Below are 19,754 nucleotides of genomic sequence, written 5' to 3'. Positions count from 1 at the left end.
TCATCAGGTTGGGCTGTGTCAAAACCCTTTATTTAACTCATGAGTTGGAGTTGCGTTCTTCACCTCCAGATGATTCCACTGACACCAATAAACAGACCTCTACTCACATGAGGTCAGTGAGAATGGAAGGAATGGGGAGTCTAGCACTTAGACTGTCCCTAATTATCAAGTTGCTTGACCAATTGCTGCTGTGGGTCTGGCAGTCAGTCTCCAAAGCAGCCAATCAGCAGTGGTGATGGGTGGGATTAGGCAGGAGGCGAATACAACCTGTGTTGGATTTCATACATTATGATTCATGCTGAAACATTGATCAATTGTATTGTGTTGGGCTTTCACAAAAATACTGTTCTTTTTAAGCTGAGGAATGTCGGCATGTAAGTTTGGCCAAGTCAAGTTACAAATCATGTTTCTCCAAGTCAAGTCACAGGTCAAAAAAGGTTTGATTTGAGTCAGACTTGAATCCAAGTCACTGACCCGAGTCAACAAGTCTACAAAATAGTCATCCTTTATATCCAAGTGAATGTTGGAAGCCTATTTCACATGTAAGACATCACAGACAAGCACAATCCAGTTATCACAGAATTCCAAATGGTTATAGTCCAGGAGATCGATCAACCTGCTGTGCCTGTGCTGGCTCTCCATAAACTCATAGACGTTTACAGCACGAAGGAGGCCATTTGGCCCATTGTGTCTGTGCTGGTTAACAAAGATCTGACTACACTAATCCCATTTTCCAGCGCTTGGCCCATAGCCCTGGAGGCTATGGCAATGCAAGCGAATATTTAAATACTTCCTAAATGTTACGAGAGTTTCTGGCTCAACCACACTTTCAGGCAGTGAGTTCCAGATTTCCACCACCCTCTGGGTGAAAATATTTCTCCTCAACTCCCCTCTTAGCCTTCTACCTCTTACCTTAAATCTATGCCCCGTTTATTGACTCCTCTACTAATGGAAAAAGTGCCTTCCTACCCACCCTATCTATGCCCCTCATAATCTTATACACCTCTATCAGGTCCTCTCTCGACCTTTGCTGCTCCAAGGAAAACAACCCCAGCCTATCCAATCTTTCCTCATAGCTCAGGCCCTCCAGTCCAGGCAGCATCCTGGTAAATTTCCTCTGCACCCTCTCCAGTGCAATCACATCCTTCCTATAGTGTGGTGACCAGAATTGCACGTAATACTCCAGTTGTGGCCTAACCAGTGTTTTATACAGTTCCAATATAACCTCCCTGCCCTTGTATGCTACGCCTCAACTAATAAAGGCAAGTATCCCATATGCCTTCTTAACCACCTTATCTACCTGCCCTGCTACTTTCAGGGATCTGTGAATATGCACACCAAGGTCCCTCTGATCTTCAATACTTTCCAGGGTCCTACTATTCATAGTGTAAACCCTTGCCTTGATAGCCCTCCCCAAGCGTATTACCTCACACTTTTCCGGGTTGAATTCCATTTGCCACTGCACTGCCCACCTGACGAGTCCATTGATATCCTCATGCAGTTTACGGCTATCCTCCTCATTATTTACCACGCTACCAATTTTTATGTCATCTGCAAGCTTCTTGATCACATCCCCTACCCCTTAATGTCCCGAATATTCCAGGAAGTCATAGACAACCTGGGTATGACCCAGCTGAAGTCCTCAGCATATCCCCCGCAGTCACAGGGGGCAGTAAAACGGTATCACCAGACCCTAAAAACAATAAGTAGGGTGTATTGCCACGAGTACCCCCATGACTGGAATAAAGGACTAAGTTTTCTTCTGTAGGCTACTAGAGACTCAGCCAATGAGCCCACTGGTTTTACTCTGTTTGAATTGGTTTACAGACACCCAATGAGAGGACCTCTGAAACTAATCAAGGAAAGATTTTTAGAACAGAAGGAGGAGGTCTCCATGTTAGACGACGTAACTGTGTTCCGTGAGCAACTTATGAGAGAGCCTGTGATGTGTCTTGAGAACACTTAAAAATCTTCCAAATAGCGATGAAAAAACAGGTAGACAAACATGCCAGGGCCTGAACCATTCAGCCAGGAGACTATGTGCCAGTGCTCCTACCAATACCAGGTGAACCCTCAAAAGCCCGGTTCAGTGACCCGTACAGAGTAGCAAAGGAGCTTGGGGAAGTAAGTGATCTAACTGACACCACAGACCACAGGAAAAAGCCAAAGCTGTGTTAGGTCAACATGATAAAAACAATATCGCAGCTGAGAAGGGGAAAGGCAGGTAACTGTCCAATAACAGACCTAGAGGTTGAGAGAATCAGCAACAATTAATTGGAGGGAGACATGGACCCCACATTGAACCCCCTACTGTCCAGCTAGTAAACACTGAAATTCTAGTGAAATTAGACACCACATTCACCCACCTAAGTGCAGAACATCGAGGAGACCAGACAAGGCTGCTCACTGCATTTAAAAGCATCCATAGAGACAAAGCAGGCTGCGCCACGTTAGCACTACCTGATGCGGATGTGAGAGAAGCCCCTCCCATAAGGCAACATCCCTACCATCTAGGGCCAGGAAAGCTGGCCCAGGTTCCAGAGATTAACTACATGCTGGAGCACCAACTAATACAGCCTAGTAGCACCAGCTGGAGCTCCCCACTTGTGCTTGTGCCCAAGCCAGATGGCTTCACAACGCACTGCATTGACTACTGAAAGGTTAACGCAGTGACCAGATCTGACTCCTACCCGATACCCTGCCTGGAAGGCTGCATAGATAGGGTAGGTAACACAGCCTACATTACAAAGATAGATTTACTTTAGGGAAACTGGCAAGTTCCCTTGATCGCCTTCACAAAGGAAATCTCCACCTTCATGACTCTGGATAGGTTATACCAGTGTCAAGTCATACCATTTGGACTAAGTAATGCCCAAGCCACTTTTCAAGGGTGATGAACCAGGTGGTAGCAGGCTTATCCAATTGTGTAGGGTACCTAGATAACCTCCTAGTGTATAGTGACACCTGTGAAATTCATTTAGAGCAACGGAAGCTCTCTTCCGGAAATAATAGTCAGCTGACCTAGTGGTGAATCTTGCAAAGAACGAGTTCACTAAGGCTCAGGTGACCTATCCAGGACACATAGTGGGTCCAGGACAAGCACTGCCCAAATCTGCAAAGGTACAAGCACTAGTACAGTTTCTCATCCCCACAATGAAATGGGAAATCATGAGATTTTTAGGGATGTGTGGGTTCTACCGCAAGGTCATCTCAAACTTCAGCATTGTAGCTGCCCCACTGACAGGCAACAGCAAAAGTAGCATGGACCGAAAAATGCCGACAGCTTTCGAGAAGCTGAAAGCAATTTTAATGAACGAACCAGTGCTAGCAGCTTCAGACTTTAACCAAGCATTTAAACTAGCCATCGAAGCAAGTGACCTCGGGGTATGGCTGTCCTCCAGGTGGACGACTCAGGAATAGAGACCAATTGGGTACTTCACCAAAACACTGAACATCAGAAACGGTATTCCACAACAGAAAGTGAAATCCTATGTTCATTTCTGGCATCAAACACTTTGAAATATATGTCCGAAATGGATACAGGGAGACCACAGTTTATACCGACCTTTGTGGAGAAATTCAAAACTCAGAATGCAAGGTTATTCCACTAGAGTTTGTTTCTCCAACCATATCCCTAAAAATCTCACACATTGCAGGGAGATTGAATGTGATTGAACGCAGTCATCCTGTCCAGAGCTTAGAGACCCAGTTAGAACTGATGGGACAATCCAGACCATGGCTAGGGAATAAATGGAAGTGAATGTTGTTTTTGCTTTGTTTTTTTATACTTGCAATGAAATGAGAGTGAATCTCATTTTGCTTTTTTGTGAGGGGTAAGTGTTTGAGACTATGTCCCTCTATTTTTGAAAATATGATTTTTCGGCTTTCAACTGACTGGAAATGTTGAAATTTGAGCTGAGACAAACTGCTAAAAAATGTAAGGCCACATTTCAAGGTGAAGGTGAGAAATAAACAAATCACCCTCAGGGGAGTGTGAAAAGAGAACCATTTCCTATAATCCAGACATTCATCAAAACTCATAACTGTCAAAGTAAGAGACATTAAAAATGCAATGTACTGGATATTGAAACAATGGCTGCCACAGGTAGACATACCCAAAAGCTCTTGGAAATGCACAACAGGTGAAGTATTTCAAGGCCAGGATGCCCAACCACGAGAGATTACAAGTGGCACAGACGGTGTCAAAAAGTCTTCAGCAAACAAAACAGGCTGAAGGCTGCTCTCTCTTTTAGAATAAACATGTCACCCGGTTCAAAAAGCCAACTCTACCAGAAACTTACCATCGAACAAAGATCTCGTAGTAATTGCAAAATTTCTGCATCTGAATGTGTCCAAGAAACCAGCTAACCTAAATCGGCTGCAGTGTTTAAAATCTATGCTTCAAGGGCAATCAAAGGACACTTAACCGTATATTCTTGTACTTTTTAAAAATTGGACTCGAACTCCCCTTTCTTGTGTGCGCGTGGACCTGAATGACTGAATGAGAGCTGAATGCTTGACATCGCACTTTCATTATTTTCCTCTGGTTTAGTGGTTAATAAATTTGCTTTTTCCTTTGACCCAAGACAACCTTGTTTGATTGGCTCCTTATTGCTCACAGCTTAAAGATTTAAATACATTCTGATTTGGAAAAGGAAACTTAAACCTTTGTTGTGACCAACCGAGGAGGTTGAATAGAGGGGAGCCAGTTCACCCCTCCTCACCTGGTCATAACAATATTTATTGGCATGTTTCCCCCGGATTACTTCAATCCCTAGATTGCCGCTGTGAATTCACTTTGTTTTCGGTAGCATATTCACATTGACAACAGTGTTTACTCAGGGATGCCGTGGGTTAAGGGCATGCAGTTAGCAACTATTTCCAGTGCCAGAGTACTTTAAACAGTCAAAGGGGGATGCCAATCAGAAGACAAGACAAATAAAGAAACTCTTGGTGTTTTTAAAAGAAAGTTTTGAAAGAAGGGAGATGATGTAAAGTGGCTATCAGGGCAGATTTTCAAAGAACTGTGGTGAACGTTGTGACTGAAAGATCAGTCTTTGATAGGGAAATGGAACTCATACAAACAAATCACTTTGAAGTTCAGTTACAATTATAAAGGCAAACATGGCAGCCATTTTATATTAGCAACATTCCACAAGTAACAATGACCAGTTAATCTGCTTTTATTTGTGTGAAGAATGTTGGCCAAGACACTGGCAAATCTCCCTACTCCTTTTCAAATAGTGCAATGGGATCTTTATTCCAATAACCAAACTAATAAAGCCAGAAAGCCAAGTATTACCATTGATCTCATCAGATCAGAGTACTTTGCAATATTCTTTGCATCCCCATCAGACGTACATAGCAAACACAAGAAAGACACAAAGATTGAGAATTCAATCATTTTTATTATCTCCTAGTGACACATTATACTGTATAAATAGTCTATTGTTAAATGTTCTTTGTTCCTTTTAAAAAAAGCGATAACTTAATGATTATATTATACAAAGCTTTACAAAAATAAATAAGTTTATTTGAAATCTGTACAAAATGCTAAGTCCTTCACAGAAGGAGTTTAAATACTCTTACTTATAAAGTACACCTCGTTGGCCTTGGTGCTAGTTTAATATTTACATTCTTCATGTAACTGCGGATTTCAAATCTGTAGCTTTGTATTAATAGCAGCCTTTGTATAGCATAGTTTAAGCTGTTTTATTTTCTTTCTTCAACAAAATAAATCTTGCCCTTCATCACTGAGGTAGGTGGGGACTGAATTGGTCAGAAGCTGAAACAACGACCAGTGTCAGGACCTTCGGATGTTATTTGACAATATCTTGAAGCAAGGATATTATAATAAGAAATCCACCCCCCCTCCCCCTCTTCCCAAACCAAGTTCATCCCTCTTTCCAAAGACACCGGCTCCTGTGGGGGCACAGGGTTTTCCATCACTTTGTTGTGGCCATTCTTAATTTTCTGTCTAGGCTCACACATTTCAACAGGCATCTGACTGTGGGAACATCACACTGAGCCTAGTCCTGTCCTCACACTCATGCAATTTGCAGCACAAATCACTGGATAGCAATCACGAGTGGGAATTCTGGATGATTTCCCCTATACCCTGCCCCAGCGTAAGATGTAAGGGCAAATATAGAGCCCTAACAAATGTTCCAGTTGAGATCAGCTAACTCAATACTGAATGGGAATGAAACCAATATTTGCTTTTAATTTTCTGTAAAGCTCTCATTCCAAGGTTCTGGACCCACCTCTTGGTTTTTCAGTATTCTAGCTAATGCCAGTTATATAACCTCGTTACATGCAAAGGCTTAAGGCAGCAGCTGGCAATGTCATGGATAAATCAGAATATGCAAAATAAACTGAATTGGGCTTATGATAATCCTGCAAAACCAAGTGGGAGTCTTGCTCACAGACACAGCAGGTTGACAGGTTCGGGCCAGAGTTTCTCTAACCCATATTCCCTGGCAGCATGAGATTGCAGGCTCTTCAGATTGAAAAAAATGTGGGGCACAGGATGAAGGGCATAATCAATCAGCGCAAAAACGGAATCTTCAGCTTCCAATCTGTGGCACAGCAACTGACTGATGCTTTTTTTCCTCTTAGTACCAAAGTTAGATATTATTCTATAGCGGGAACAATAATTATGACACCCAGGGTGTAAGAATTCAACTCACAATATAATTTGTGAGCTAGCAGAATATTCTAGAAATAATCTAAAACAAAATGTTTCTTGCAATTTCCAGGGATTGCTTCCTCTCAGAGAATAACGGAGTGTCTCATTGCAGAGAGACAGTATTCTTTCACTTGTAACAAAATGTGGTTACATTTTAGCTTGCCAGCAGCACTCATGAATTAGGGTTTTACATGCTTATCGAGGAATGAGAAAAACCTCTGATTTCACTGTCAACAGTGAGAGTTCCTGGTTTTTAAAAATCCACTTTGAGCTACTAACACGACTATTGACTTGAGAGATAAACAATGCTAGCATTGAGTTCCCCAATTAACCCCACTCCTCCTGCCCAAACTTTATCCACCTACAGAGCTGTCATGACTAAATCAAACATTCATGGTCAAAGGGAAAAATGGGTCAGATGACTGTCATGTTTCACATGACAAATGAATTGGGAAACCCTTACTTTCAGTGCATTTAGGTTGAATAAAATATATCTGAATTGTCTTTCATGTATGTTGGTTCCTTAACTACAAGCCCGTATGGTGCAAAGGCCAATCAAATGTTTTGGCTTTTTTGACATGTTGCAGCTCTCCTGCGGCAGCACATGGCCATCACGCATGACACATTTCAAAGACCTTTTCCTAAAGCCCTTCCCGCATGTCTTGGAGCAGACTGACCATTCCCCCAGCAACCACCGTGGGCAGGGGGTGTCTGCACACAATCGGAGGTCATCAGGCTTCAGTTCTTTCACGCAATCAGTAGCTGGACTCCCATAGATGTCCGTACATTCGACTGCCCTGCGCTGCCACCCCAGGCCACATGACTTGGAGCACTCTCCCCATTCGCCAATAACCCACTCAGAGTTTACTGTTTCCCTGATGGCATTAAAAGACTCCTTTTTGGGATAGGGTTTAGCCAGCTGATGCTGCAGACTTTTCTTCACAAAGAATGTAAATTTGATTCTTGGGCGCAATGAATCTCCCACTGTGAGTACCTCAACAATCAGGGGTTCCTTGAGGGCACCAAAGCTACGAATTCTTTCTAGCGACACCGACGAGCCAGTGTATCTTAAGATTGTGCCTTGAAACGAAATGTCCTGTTCGAGGGTTGACAAAGTGTACTCTCCATTGAGTAGGTATGTGCCATCAACTTTCTTCAATGCCATATAGTTCCCATCATGTCTTGCTCCACGGAGACTGCGTTGTTTTATGTCAATGTTGGTTGCCCCAGCTGGAATGGTAACAACCTCTTGGTATCCAGGTCTATAGAAACAGATTGAAAGAAAAAAAATGATCAAATTACTCTGTTGGCTTTCAATTCCAATGTAATGTCAACCGAAGCATGAGCCCTTTTCAGAGAACATCTGTTTTGTGCCTGCCACCAACCGCCCAAATTTTCCACCCTTCCTTCCTTTCCAGAAAGCTACATTGTACAGAATATATTTTTCACAGGTTTTGGTGGTCCTCTAGTACTCTCATGTAATCATTTTTCACCTGTGGCAAGCTGTTCAATCACAGCAGCATCTCAAAGCTGAGTTCAGTCTTGACCTACGTGATACCCACACACACTTTTCAGCAGCTGTCACTGAATGGCAGTAAACTGCAAGAAGTCTGGTAATTTATTTCTCCTTTCCCTTGTCCAGTGATACCAGCGTCACTTTTTCAGTCAAAATGAGCCATGCTTTGAGAGGTTGGGGCAGGTTTGCATAATGATTCACTCACTAAATCACTATTTCCCCTGTCTCTTGCCACCATGAGGTTCTCAACATACATAAAGTATTGGGAACTAGCAACATTCCCCCTAGGTGGCAACTGAGGAAGTCTGAATATCAGACAAGGCCTAGATTTAAATCTGGCTATTTGAGTATGAGTTTAGTGATCCATCATCTGATATGATGGATATTCTTTAGGCAGTCCAACCATAGAACCAGCAGGTAATTTCAAAAGGTGCTCTCCAGCTAGAGTTACTGAACTGTCTGAGCAACAGTTTAATGCTCTACATCCCGAATTAGTGTGGTGTCTGGAATACATTTCTGAAATTATGAAGGATACCAATTTAGCTTGGTGTTTAAAGAGGCATTCAAATTGCTTACTAACATCAAGCATTAAGACTTAAGGTGATACCGTAAAATTAGCTGGGTGTTTTACATTTAACCAATATTGGCAGCATAAGCAAGGAGCTCCTACTTACTTGGAACGGTCAAGAGAACCAGCAATCTTCTTGCAAGTCGTGCCTTTGCCTCTGCACACACCACACTTATCAAACTTCTTGTTCGAACCAATGACTCTATCACAACCGGCCTTTACACACTGTCCTTGAACACAGATAGAAGTGGAGTCTGGGCTACATGGAGTGCCATCAGCAACCTGTGAAGAATAGGTTTATACTTATTACTAATCCAAGGAAGTATCCCAGTGGCAAAACAATCACTGCAGATGAATGGAGCATTAAACAGAAACTGGACTCGTAGCCTATATTAGAATAATTTTGATAAAATATTAATTATCTTGGGCATGGGTAATTTTTCCTTTCCCCTGTTTTTACCAATGCAGATTTCATGGCATTTTTGAGTGCGTCTGTAATGTATCAAATTACTGAAAGCTTTTAAAAAGGGATAATTGATTAGCAGCTTTGGCTGAATAAACTAGTCCATGAGTGAGTGTTCTGCCCCTGTGCTAGCTGGCAATTTTCTACCCATTAAAATGAATGAGCAGAATTTGCAGGCTGGCTGGTGCAAAAGTGGAAATGTCCTGCAAGATGTGGTTTGAAGTAGTCTTTAGATTTTCTGAACTCTTGCCTGTTGTAATAATGACTAGACTTGCTCCTATCCCCCACAAACATCAGAGCTCAAATCACGATCCCAAAGGCCTTTTTGCTTCCTTTCCTTCCCTCAAATCAACCCGGGAGAAGCCCATGGCATTGTTAAGCAATTGGCAAACAAACCTTGGGCTGGAGCACATAGTAGTAGCCTGTGCCTTTTGCTCGGCAAATAAGTTTGCATCGATCTTTAGGAGAGACACCAGCATATTTTGGAATCCATTCGACTGCAGGCATTCCTCCAAAGACAGTAGACTTCGAGAGATCATTGTACACCTCACACTGCTCTTCACGGAATGTTTTGCCTGTAATAGAAACCATCAAAAGATGATCAAATACATTGATGTACTACTTGAATTAGTTCAAAGTCAAACAAAGAATTTGAAAGAAATATTCAATTTGTCAAGTTGTAAGCACCTATAAAAATTGGAAAAGGGATGAATCCCTCTCAGCCAGAATTGCTGACTACAGTAAATTATCTCACCATTGTTAACTGGGCAATCCATGGTGTTGCATGATTTGTATTGCACCCGCTTTCCTTCACAGTACTTCCCACCATTCTGTGGAACTGGGTTGTCGCAGTGCCTGAATGAGTACTGTACTCCTCCACCACATGTCCTTGAACACTCACCCCAGGGTCCCCATGGTCCCCAGCTCCCGTGCACTGGAGTCTGTAAAAATTGGATAAATAATTTAGAGAAATAAAAAAATCAGTAACAACACAGTTAATTATACTATGGTTCTCTCCAAGCAGTCACTGTAATTATTTTTCTGCCATTATTTATTTCCCCTTCTTAATTTGTCCTCCCTCTTGTCCTAAGGGGCAAATCATCAGGCACTATCAGCTCTCTCACAACTTATCATATCAAGGATAACTTAATTTTACTTACAATGAGAATATTAGCGAGCACAAATGCTGAGTGAGTGACAGCGAGAAAGCTTGAGGGTGAACTTTCACATGTTAGCATCTGGACCATATTTAAACCTATGTCTTAAAGGTGAAAATGGATGCCTGCTAAGCCGCTGTGCCATCTAATTGCCCCTTCACTACAGGGTATTTTTAGGCACTAATTAATTGGAAGTGTAAATGAAGCAATCAAGATTAAATATGTAATTTAGGAGTAACCAAAACAAAATACGTTTATGCAATGCTTACATTATAATCCTTCATGCTTGTCTGGTTAACACACTTTCCTTCCATGCACCATTTTCCTTCCCCGCAGCTGGTACCATCGGCCCAAGGGAAGTGCTTAGTTTGGCAGATGAGCATCCCACCAGACATTCCAGTGCACCACAGTAATGAGCAGGTGTTGCCTGCATCAGGACAAAGCCTCGACTCTTCCCCAAAGGTGAACTGGCACTGGCGGTCTGCATTGTAGGTGCTCCCTGGCAGTTCACCAGGAAGCTGTAGTGGCTTCTGGGGCTTGTCCAGCAGACATTCTCCTGAAAACAGAGATGCAAACTGATTGTTAGCTTTTGATAACAATGGCACAATATAAAACAGTACAACCTAATATCTTACTTGTCCGTTTGCATACATTGAAAAAAAAAATTGGACATTCGCAATAAAATAAGAAAAACTCCCAAAGTTATACTTAAATTGATAAAAAATATTATCGTAGCTAATTATAGATACTATCAGATTCCCAGATCTAGAAATATAAAAAAAAATGAAAAAAATTGTTCTAATAATGGTTAAAGTGCAATACAATTTGTAGTCCATTATTAAAACTAGTGGCTGTCTTCTCATTCAAAATGCAATTTCTTATAGTGTATTTATTAATAAATACATTGTCCATAATAGTATGCATTTAATCAAATCTGTTGCCAAGCTTGTACATTAAAAAAAAATGCAGTTTACCAAAAACATAAACTTTATTTGGGGTAGGGGTGTGGTTCTTACCATGCCCATTATCCAGGAAGGAAGTGATCATGTAAGCACTGCAGGCAGACCAAGGCTGGTTCCTATCCAAGTTGGAGAGTGTCGACGCCATCATGTGGGAATTCCCAGTTAGACCAACGGTATGAAGACACTGCCGTGCGTCATCGTGGGGCATGTTAAACACGTGGCCTAGAAGGAAGAAAAGAAAATCACTCAAGTCTCAGATGATGCAAACACTTGAAGTCACCGGTGCTGGTGCTGGACTATTCCACATTCCACATGTGCCTCACTCTCTTGTACTAATGTCAGATGCACCCCAGACAATACTGGACTGTGCTCCCCATCCCTGTACCGTAGAATATATTATTTAGTCATAAATATGTTCACATTTCTCTCAGATTAATAAATCGAATCCATGCCATGCAGCTACTAAAAGTTAGAAACTTACGGCTACACAGATAATATTTAACACAAATGATAGATTACAAAGATGCTTGAATGCACTATCCCCAGGCAGTATCTGTAATGAGCTAAGCAGGAATTACAAAATGAACACGAACTGCAGCAGGAACTCCATCTGCAGCACGTGAATGTTGTTGTAAAGGAAGTTATAAAATGATTACAATGAACAATTATCAAGGGGGGTGGCGGGGGGAGGCACTTACCCAACTCATGAGCTGCAGTGAAGGAGGCTTGTAGACCATCATCCTCAATGACTGAGCAGCTCCGGCTAGGATCACAAATCGTCCCAACATCAGCCATCCCAAGAGTATCACAAGTCTGGGCTCCACACAGATCCTTAATAAGAATAAACAAGGGCAGCATTTAGCAAAATCATAGGGGGAGAAAAAAAGGTTAGCTATAAATGCTGGCATCCTTCTTCACCAAGAACATTTTTTAAAAAAAAAATCATGTGATTCTCAAAAGATGCTTTGTGAAAGAGCCCTCTGCATGCACATTAAACAGATTGGACATGCATACTAATAGACTAGTTTGGACAGGAGCCTTGGCTTACCATTTTGGTGAAGAGTATAGCAGTATCGTAGTGCTCTGCATTACGGTCACTGGCGGGGTTGTGCTGCCTCTGCCAAGTACAGAAGTTCCTTAAGGTCAGGGCGGCGTTCGAAGACACGTCAGGTCCCTTCTCCTTCTCGTAGACAACCAGGATCTTCACCACCACCAGGCTGATAGAGTTTTTGATGCTCGGGTGCTTATACAATTTGGCAGCCACCGACATCAAGGTCAGGAGATAGTGCTTGAGCCCGCTGCCGTGGAACTCTACCATAGATTGGTCTGCTACCAGCAAGGTCTCCACATAGCGAGGGGATGAGACGAATCTCTTGGCTCTTTGGTGCCCGGCGGGTTCTGATGGAGCGTCCTCCGGTGCAGATTGTTGGCTTTGAGTGCTCCCGGTTGTCTGGGGTGTATCTTGATCGTCCACCTAGACAGACATTAAAATTAAAAAAAGTGAATTAAAACCTTTATTTAAAAATCAGTTCGACTCTCAAAAGCTTCCATATCTAACATGGGCTGGCATCTCCTGTCGCGGGGCTGCCTACTATCAGAGCCCCTTGCAGCCAGACAGACTCCTGCACGCTGAGCTCAGCTAGCTGCTGGCTTTCAGTCTGTCTTGGCATCTGCAGTTTGACGGAATCCAGGACTCAAAAAAGAATATAACCTTTTTTTTTAAAAAAAAGCAGCTCCAGCACCTCTCACTGCTGCCAACATTTGCTTTATGTTCACGAATCAACCCTACAAAACATGTATTTTTTTTAAATTAAAAAAAAGAATGACACTGTGGCAAATGAACAAGGGAACAGGAACTGAAGACAACCCCGAACGAGAAGCACTGAAGCCCGAAAGGGGTGGGTGGGTGGGTGGGTGGTGGGTGCAGTACTTACCCCGCACTTGGTACCGCCAGGGCTGCCTGAGGATCTCAGTCTTGTCTTTCGGATCAAGTGAGGCGGGATGCCCCCTGGCCCCGTCAGGTTGCTCGGCTGGATATGGTACTCGGCTCCTCCGATCACGAAAGCGCCCTGGATTCCATGGCAGAGACTGACCGCCGCCAACGTGCCGGGCAGGGAGTTGACGGTGCCGGAGTAGAAGCAGTGGCGGAGGTCGGGGTCCTCCTCCTCTTTCTCCTTCTCCTCCTCCTTCTCCACGGCGTTGCCAGACTTGGGTTGCCCCAGGCGTTGCAAGGTGACAGCCGGGGCCAGGAAACTCTGATCGGGCTCAAGCTCCAAGACGAACCGCTGCCCGAAGGCTTGAAGCCGGTAGAAGACCTTCTTCATCTTCTCCCCTCCCATCTCCGCGGGGCTGCCCCCGGACCGGAGGAGACCCCCGGCTCCTCCTCCTCCTCCCGCCGCCGCCGGCGCCACCACCACCTCCTCCAACTTCTCGTCCAGCCGCACCGGGTAGACCAGACTCTCCTCGGGGCGAGCGCCCAGAGCCTGCCCGGCGGGGGACAGGGCGGTCAGAAGCGGCAGCAAAACCAGCCTGAGCACCGCGTTCATCTTCAGACAAATCCGGGGAGGGGGGTGGGAAAAAAAAAAGGTTTGATCGAGTGGGGAGTCCTCCAGCAGCCGCGAGTCGGTGGCCAAAAACACACACACACAAAAAAACTTCAAAAACTTCCTGACACTTGTTCAAACAAAAAAAAAAAATTTTAGTGTATTAAAATTTCTCCCCTTTTTTTTGGTCCCAGAGATTGAATACGAAATAAATAAGTTTTTTGTTAAAAAATAAAAGTCACAGTCAGAGAGCTCACAGTTCCAATCTCTGCTTTGCCACTTTTGCTGCAACAAGTTTTCCTTTTTAACCTCTCTTCACTTCCACCTGGAGTTGCTGCAGGATTTTGACTATTATTCTTTTATTCCCCTTTCCCAAAGTGCTGCTCTCTCTCTCTCTTATTTTTTTGGATCATCAAACTTTTTCTCCCCCCCTTTGCCTCACGCTTCTTTGGTTTGGGCTGTACTCGGCACTGCTAGCGCTCCTTTTATACAACCCGCCAGCGCTCCTCACACTGGCCTCTTCCTCTCCCCCCCTGATCAAAGGCTGCAGCCTATCCCAGTTCGATGCGTAACTGGGACTTGGATCAGCCAACTGGCCCGCGGCCCGCCGAGCCCATCAGTCCAGGAAAAAGTGCTCCTGATTTCCTCACCCCCCACCCCCCTTCCCCCTCCTCCCTCCCTCGCCCCGGGGCTTTTTTTTTTGAGAGGGGAGGGGGGAAAGGTTACTGAACAAACAATTCTCAATTTTCCTTTGCACCTTTAGGTAGCCCCCATGTAACTCTTATGTAACCTGTTCTGCGAAACACAAAAAGTATCACAGATACAATGTCACATTCGCAGTAGATGTTACAACTGCCTCATTCATTGAAACTTGTTTCAATCCGTGACTCCCCCCCCCCACCCACCCACCAAGTGAAATCCCGGGTAAACCGAACAAGAGGGGGGGAGAAAAATAACCCTTTGTCTCTTTATATCGATTAGGTAGATTACAGTTTCTTATCTGAATTCAATGGGACTCCCGGAGGGGGTGGGGGTGTGGTGGGTGGGGGGAGGGGGCGAATCGTTCATCTCAATTTTATCCAAATGATTCCTTTTCAAACTGCGTGACATTTCTTTATCTTCACCGTCCAGCCGAACGGGTATGAACCGTGTAAAATATTTCTTTTTTTCATATTGAATCAAGAAGAGAGCTCTCCAGAAACTTAAAAAAAATTTTTTTTTTAAAGGACAAGTTTAGTTCTGAGCCTTTGGGTGGATCCCAACTTTTTAAGGTGGACACGACCACTAATTAGGCAAAAGAAAAACCCCCAAATCATTGTCTAGGAAGCTGAAATAACACATTTTAGTTTCTCTTTCTAAAAATAAAACAAAAACTAAATGAAGACGACTTTTTTTTTGGGGGGGGGGTGCGGGGGAGAAAATTGTAAAAAAAAAATCAACTTTCCAGACCCCGTATTATGGAACAACTGCAAGGGGCTGCTTAAATAAACAGGAAACTGTTCTCTTCAGCAGATATTGCCCCCCTTTTTAAAAACATTTTCCTTAACCTTCCAGGGAATATCTCTCCAGGCACAGATGCCACGACTTGATTTGACACGGCTGGAGCGATATTCACTGTTAAAAGTAGTGTCTGCTCTCCCTCTCCACCTTAAGAAAAAAAGGGGGTTTGACAGCCGGCTTGAGTTTTGAAGCAGCCCGAATTAATGTACAGTTATGGCACTTGAGTTTGCAACAGGAGCAATTAAATATCCCAACTCAAACCATCGTGAAATTAGGCGAGTTTTGTGTTCTCGAAGCCCAATTCAATGGAACCCTCCTTTCCTAAAATACGTTTTGACAAAGTTTTATTTAGACAACGTTTTAACCCTTTGTAGTGAGGGGAAACCACTATTAAATTAAAAAAAAAGGGGGGGAACTTTGTTAAGAAATCAATTAATAAAGCCCACACAGTATGGGATGGACACGATAAAACCATGGTTATCTTGGCAAGGCTTCATCACGGTAACCACTTCCCAGTCTGAACTTCACTAGGGTACCGCGTTTGCTAAGAAGCGTGCGTTTCATGTGATTCTCGGAACTGATTTCACAACTTGCTGTATTTTCCTTCAGCATAGACCTGTCGCAGCAAAATGACCTGTTTGATGAACCGCCTGGGGGGCGAGCCCCGATCTCGCAAGTTGTCACCCGATTCTGCTCGGATTGCAACATCCCCGCCTGACCACACCTCAGCTCCCCCACCACCCCCACCCCAACCCTTTATTATTTTTCTCTCTCTCGCATCTGGAGCACGTTCAATAACAAGAGACAGGTTGAAATGAAACAAGTTACAGTTTTGTTCAGTTTCGGATTAGTGATCCCACCCCCAGTTAGTTAATATTTTCTTCCATTTTAAATGCTGGTTGCTGAAGGATTAACATTCGGGTAGTTAATCGAACAACTGCCGTAACGAGATAAGTGAAATACTGAAAAAAAAAGAGAAATCCAACTATAAACTTTTTCCCAGTTAACTTTTTCCCCCTCATTCAGTACGTATTTCTATATATGTCATGTTACGTGGAAGAAGGTAATTAAAGCACATTTTGTATTTTATTTTTTCCCCCCAGTACTCAAACTCACAATGGAACAAAACCAACTGCAGATGGCGACTCTTAACCACACATTTATCCCAACTTGTACCATATTCTTTAACTCACATCAACCTGTGTCATTTTTTGGTCAACCTGCGCTGTTTAAATGAACAGTTATAAATCGATAAACAGAAACCCAAACCATTTGATGTCTCCAGTATAAGCAAGCAGGTTAGATCTGGCAACTGCTTTCATCTGTCATTTGGCAGCCAGAGTTCTCACTTAGTGGCTATATTTACCTAATATAGGGATGTGAGCTGGAGGCTGAAATCTTGGAAGATGCTTATTTTACAGCCTTCAGAGCATTTCGGCATTTTTCTTCTCGCTACTTACAATAAATGATTGTATTTCGTTTATCTGTGCAGCATATCGTTTGTTGGAGATTACTTGGGATTTTCTGAATTCCAAATCTTACTCAAAGACAGCAGGACGAGCTAGTGTGAGAAAGGGAATAAAATGTAACAGGGTTGTAGTAGTTGGGAATCTTCTGTGTCTGGGTGTTAAGGCATATTTTTGGGGGCAGAGTAGAGGCAACTTCATTCTGCATCTACCCATTCTCTCCAGCCTACAAATAGACCTCCAGGTTGGAAAATGTGTCATTAATGCCCAGTACTGGCATCCATCACCTTGAAAACTTCAAAATTTAACTCAAATAAGTTTTACCTACACAACAATTCAGTGCACTTCAAAAGTAGACACTCCTGAGACCTGATTGCACACAACATTTTCAATAGAAAATTCCTTTGCAAATGTATTGAAATTCATTCAATGTACACAATTCACCACTAGATGGCGCCAATTGAGCATCTTTTTTACATGTATAAGTGGAGAAATTCTCTTTTCTACCGACCCCACCTCTGCAACTCCTCCACCAGATCCTATAAATGACCTGCTGCTAGTCCTCTGTCGAAACTTCTACTAGCGAATCACACCCAACATCATAACTCCAGGGCAAGGTTATGAGCAAGTTTGATCCCGCTGATTCTCAATTAGAGGACACAAGTTCTCATAATACAACATGTGGGGTCTAACAAACCCACTCAACATTTTAGTTAAGCATAAAAGCAAAAAAACTGTGGATGCTGGAAATCCAAAACAAAAACAAAAATACCTGGAAAAACTCAGCAGGCCTGACTGCATCTGCGGAGAGGAACACAGTTAACATTTCGAGTCCGTATGACTCTTCAACAGAACTAAGGAAAAATAGAAAAGAGGTGAAATATAAGCTGGTTGGGGGGGGTGGGGGGGGGGGTGGGGGGGGACAGGTAGAGCTGGATAAAGGGCCAGCGATTAAGTATTTGTGCATTTATTAAACCAATAAATCCGGGATTAGATACCTGCCTGTAACTCACTTGCGGGTATCTATTATTTTATACATGAATCATCTGAACGCTTTATTAGATTCCAGCTGTAACTCATTCCCAGGTATCCGTTAATCTATATATAAACCATCTGAACCCTTCAATTAGATTCCAGAATTGAACTCACTCCCGGGCATCCATTATTCTATATGTAAACCATCTGAAACCTTTGATTATATTCCAGCCTGTAACTAATCCTCAGGCATGCATTATTACATATGTAAACCGTTTGAACCCCTCGATTTCAAATTAGCTTGTAACTCATTCCTGGGTATGTATATTATTCAGCGTACCTGCAGTTGAAGAGGTTAAATAAAAGCCTATGTTTATATTTATTGTCCACCAGGTGGCAGTGGGTCACCAGATTCTAGCTCTGAATCACCAAAGCCGAATGACTGGCACCACTACCCCATGAGACTAATAACCAAGAATAGATTTTTCATTGTCTAAAAATTTGGGACTAGTTTTGGTGTTTTAATGATGAATTTACTGGATTATGTATTATTACAACAGGTGCAGGGTCACATTCAGGAATTTTGTCAACATTTTTTGACCAGTAGCAATCCAGAGAACTTGAGGGAACGCCCCACTTGAGAAGTTGAATTTTGGTAAAAATAAAATCTGAAATTAAGAAGCTGCCATCAGTAAAAGTGAGGATGAAGCTGTTGGATTGTCATAAACCCAACTGATGTCCTTTAGGGAAGGAAACCATAAGCCCTTGCTTCTTTTTTAGTTATTCACGGGATTTGTGGGCATCGCTGGCAAGATTGACTTGTATTGCCCATCCCTAATTGCCCTTGAGAGGGTGGTGGTGAGCTGCCTTCTTGAACCTCTGCAATCTTTCTGGTGTAGGTACACCCACAGTGCTGTTAGGGAGGGAGTTCCAGGATTGTGACCTAGCGACAACATCAATATATTTCCAAGTCCGGATGGTGAGTGTCTTGGAGGGGAACTTCCAGGTGGTGGTGCTCCCATGCATCTGCTGCCCTTGTCCTAATAGATGGTGGAGGATGTGGATTTGGAAGGTGCTGTTGAAATAGGTCTTGCTTGCATATGACTCCAGTCTGGAGCAACACGGTTGTCACTTAAGTGCCTGCTACAGTAGCCTAGCAAGGCAACTCAGTTATATCAAACTGCTCAGCAATACCCACGTGCCTAGTAAGAATTGTACAAATGCTAGCCTCAAGAACACATGTTGGGCCAGGAGAGATGGAGGGTGACTATACCAATAGAATGTCATCCCTATTAGTTGTTCCACAAAACACTGTCCTTCTCAGGACCTGTGGGGTAGGTCAATCCATTTCGGTTTAAGGAGGAGAGGACATACACGACTTCCCCTTGAGGCCTTGAGTCCGCCATCACCGAAAGAAAGGCTATTTAGGTGTGGTAACACAGGGCTGCTGGGGGCCTTGAAACTCCCCAGTGAGGTTTAGTGCAATTGGTGGGAAGTGGGGGATTGCTAGAGAAAAAAAATAAACAAGATGATGCATGTTAAAAGGCAGACAAGGGGCTGAGCTTTGAAAATAAAATGAATGGGATAATTGATGGTAAATGTGAGATGAGGGATAATTGATGGTAAATGTGAGATGAATATTGAGAAAAACAATGAAAGAACAACATTGTTAGTCACACAGACAAGCCTCTGCCAGTGAGAGAAGTAGTTATCGGAAAGGTACAGTGTTTTCTTTCTGTTTAATGTCCTGAGTGATTCGATTTTTTCAGCTTCCTGTGCCATTCTATTATGAAATATGTTTTAATTCTAACAATGTTTATGACTCTTCTCCTAATGTTGCTGTAAAGTGATTACGTAAGCCTGTGTTTTGTAACAAACTCCTGCTACCCACAGCCATCAAATTCTTGATAATTTAC

At 43.0% G+C, this 19,754-nt stretch overlaps 1 protein-coding gene across 1 annotated transcript; it reads right to left on the bottom strand.

Moving 5' to 3' along the window:
* Window positions 1-5,388: 5,388 nt before the first annotated feature.
* On the bottom strand, window positions 5,389-13,914 carry adamts1 (ADAM metallopeptidase with thrombospondin type 1 motif, 1). Its single transcript, XM_078560348.1, has 9 exons — window positions 13,289-13,914; window positions 12,403-12,828; window positions 12,053-12,185; window positions 11,409-11,576; window positions 10,662-10,948; window positions 9,990-10,176; window positions 9,632-9,810; window positions 8,879-9,054; window positions 5,389-7,950 (listed from the first exon to the last, which is right to left on the bottom strand). The coding sequence occupies exons 1-9, from the start codon at window positions 13,898-13,900 to the stop codon at window positions 7,212-7,214; spliced, it is 2,907 nt and encodes a 968-aa protein (XP_078416474.1). The 5' UTR covers window positions 13,901-13,914; the 3' UTR covers window positions 5,389-7,211.
* Between the last annotated feature and the right edge of the window lie 5,840 nt (window positions 13,915-19,754).

This window comes from Cetorhinus maximus, chromosome 16, assembly GCF_964194155.1.
Source record: "Cetorhinus maximus chromosome 16, sCetMax3.hap1.1, whole genome shotgun sequence".
NCBI lineage: Eukaryota > Metazoa > Chordata > Chondrichthyes > Lamniformes > Cetorhinidae > Cetorhinus > Cetorhinus maximus.
The sequence above is the reverse complement of the archived record's forward strand: the minus strand, read 5'-3'. Positions and strand labels throughout refer to the sequence as shown.